Source organism: Eucalyptus grandis, chromosome 5 (assembly GCF_016545825.1).
Source record: "Eucalyptus grandis isolate ANBG69807.140 chromosome 5, ASM1654582v1, whole genome shotgun sequence".
NCBI lineage: Eukaryota > Viridiplantae > Streptophyta > Magnoliopsida > Myrtales > Myrtaceae > Eucalyptus > Eucalyptus grandis.
Window position 1 is genome coordinate 25,258,015 of NC_052616.1, and position 2,985 is coordinate 25,260,999.

General features: G+C 42.5%; 1 protein-coding gene across 1 annotated transcript; it reads left to right on the top strand.

Annotated features, from left to right (window-relative positions):
• The first annotated feature begins 1,858 nt into the window (after positions 1 to 1,858).
• On the top strand, positions 1,859 to 2,743 carry LOC120293771 (B3 domain-containing protein At2g33720-like). Its single transcript, XM_039313514.1, has 2 exons — positions 1,859 to 2,009; positions 2,247 to 2,743. Exons 1-2 carry the CDS (start codon positions 1,859 to 1,861, stop codon positions 2,741 to 2,743), a joined length of 648 nt encoding a protein of 215 aa, XP_039169448.1.
• Positions 2,744 to 2,985: the final 242 nt, after the last annotated feature.

Sequence of the window (2,985 nt, forward strand, 5' to 3'; positions counted from 1 at the left end):
CTCTCTTTCGACTTTGGTCGCCTTGAGTGTCTGCTCTGTTGGTGCCTGGTTTCCCCCCCTTCCTTGTAAGTTTATGCTAAATCTATATATTTCTTACCTTTACCAAAAAAAAAAAAAAAAAAAAACGAATGCTTCAATCTGATTGCTATTCGCAAAAAGAGAAAGCTCATTTTATGGATCGAGTCGTGGAACCATGATAGTATAATATGAACTTCACCCACTCCCTTACTATCGATTCTATTTGTCGCACCATGATTAGTACCTTGAATCGAAACAAGAATTTGGCTGTGAAAGCACAAGAAGATTTCTCTTTACTTTTTGTAGTATTCTCTCTTTTACTCTTTCTCCCTCTTCTGTGCTTTTGTCCTCTTATCCTTGGGCTCTTTCACGCTCCCTCCTCCTCTTCCCTCTTCTAGACACGCACTACCACGACTTTACGGTCCTTTTCAAGGTTGCTCGTGGCACGAGCAACGCGGCGGATTGAGTTTTCGTTAGAAAGCTTCTGCCATAGGATCTTGTTCTCTTTATCTTTCTTTTTCTTTTTCTTAATGTTGGTTCGTGACCAGTCAAAGTCAAAACAATAAAGTGGTTAGAGCTTAAGTCTTTCTCTTGCTCTTCCATCAAGTGATAAGGTTTTCTTTTTCGATTGGAATGTATGTGACTCAACACTAATTGAGGAGATGCAATTTGTTCACTTGATTGGGATTTTATTTCGTCGTCAGTGTATCCTTTTAAGTTCTAATTTGCTGCAATGCTAGATTCTGGTGCCTCAATCCCTCCGACTTGTAATCTTTCATGGATGCCCTTTTCGCTTCGGAGCGGTTATTGATTCCGAGCCCTTGACATTACGATAAAGGGCTGCTTTCTTACATATTGTGCCTAATGGGCTCTCCTTTTGTTCTACGCCCAATAAGCCAACTTTTGGAGCAAACAATCTTGTTTTTTTATTGAATCCTAACGACAAAAAAAGAATTAGGTTTCTTGAATATTTTCTTTTCAACAAAAATAATTTCTGAGGAAATCAATTCTAATAATAAAAAGGAAAACATAGTGACCACAATATGCAAAAAGAAATCACCTGAAATTCTTAATTATGGCAATTAGATCCTATATAGAAATGAAAAAAACTAAGAAAAGAAGGAAAGTATGGCATCGGTTAAAATTGCAATTAAACGTTTTAGGGCAATTTTGTGTTGTTATAATTTGGGGGAATTTAGCTATATAAGAGGTGAAAATAGCGCAATCCATGCTTTATTATAATTTAATATTTCATTGGACATTGTACATCTCGATATGCCTTGAAAATTATAGGGGGTTTTGGTGAAAGTTATCAATAAAGATTTATGTAAGAAATTACTTTTGGGTTTTTGCTTTTTGCGCAAATTCGATAAGAAAGTATGTCGAAAACTCCCCCATAACAATGACTTCCCGCAAAATAGCTCACGGACGTAACCGCAGAGAGAGGGAGAAGGGAAGCATAGAAGTCAGTGAGACTATATAACGACAGCAAAAGCAATAGTGCACCCTCCCTTCTTCACTCGGATGAGTTGGAAAGGGACCGCCCTGTGTATCCATGGTCAGCACGGAAAGTTCTTGCCAGTCGGGATCTTCCCCTCCCCTCTTCTTGTCTCTTTCTCTTTCTCCTCTGCCTCCCTCCCTGTCCCTCTCTCTATAAAAGAAGCGACTCTTTTCCTCTTTACGTCTGCCTCAACCCCCTCCACAATCTCACGGTACAAAGCGATACAGCTTTTGTCCCCTTCTATTCTCTTTGTGGTCTTTCACTCTCTCGTCGCCCACGATTTGCTCTCTCACACCACCACCCTCCCCAACCCACACCCTCTTCACACACACTCTGGCAATGGAAGGATCGAGCTCAGCCCGAACCCTTGAGCTCGAATTCACCAAACTCCAACTCTGTTGTCCGGGTAGCTCCTCCTCCTCCTCCTCTCCACCCCAGAATGCCCACGTGGTGACATCTCGGGGGCTTGAGCTCCCAGGGAAAGACCTGAGTAAGTAAACACAGTTCCATTCAATTGAAATATACAAAAGCCATCCTATGACGACTTTCATGGTTTATATACTAATATATAATTCTGAGAAATTATTCGTTTATTAAATAAAAAAGAGAAGGAGAAGAAAGAAGAGAAGGAAAGCGACAAAAGGAGACTTTTTTTTAGGTATCTCATGATGTAACTGAAAAATTCTCGAGTCGTCGACCACTGACGTAACACGGTTTTTTTGGGCAGAAAGGAAAGGATCATCAAGTAGCGTCGTCCCAAACAACAACAACAGGCCCGTTCCGAGGCACGAGGAAGAAGAGAACCTCTATGCTGGCATTTCCACTGATTTGGTCCTCTACGAGGACAAGTGTAAAATCAAGAAGAAGCTAAAGAAAAGCGACCTCAGTGCTCACTTGTCGCGGCTCATGTTTCCGCGGGGCAGCGTGGAGGCCCACGTGTTCCCGTTGATGGACAATGAGATGAAGAATCGGGTCAAGAGCAAGGATGGATTGAAGGTAGTCATGATGAATGCGGACACACGTAAGGAGCACAAGCTCGTATTCCGCCGCTGGGGGTCGCCAGGGAGCTACGTTCTGAATGGTGGCTGGACCAAACCGTTCGTCAAGGAGGGAGAGTTGGAGGTTGGGGACGAGATCGGCATGTTCTGGGACAAGTACGAGCGCAAGTTCTTTTTCACGGTCCATCGCAGGGTTGCCCGTGGCCCAAGCAACGCGGCGGCTTGAGCTTTCACTGGAAAGTCATAGCGAAAGGAGCTTGTTGTGTGCTGTGCTTTTATGTTGCCATACCGTATTTTCCATTAAGTCTTGGTATATTTTGTTTGCATCCTATTATGTAATCGAGTCTATAATTTTTGGATCTTGTTGCCGGTTAAATTCCAGCTCGGTCTGGAATTGTATTACGCTGTTTGCATTGAATAAATTAACCTCCTTTCGCACGATATATTTTCCGTCCGAAGTCAAGCACT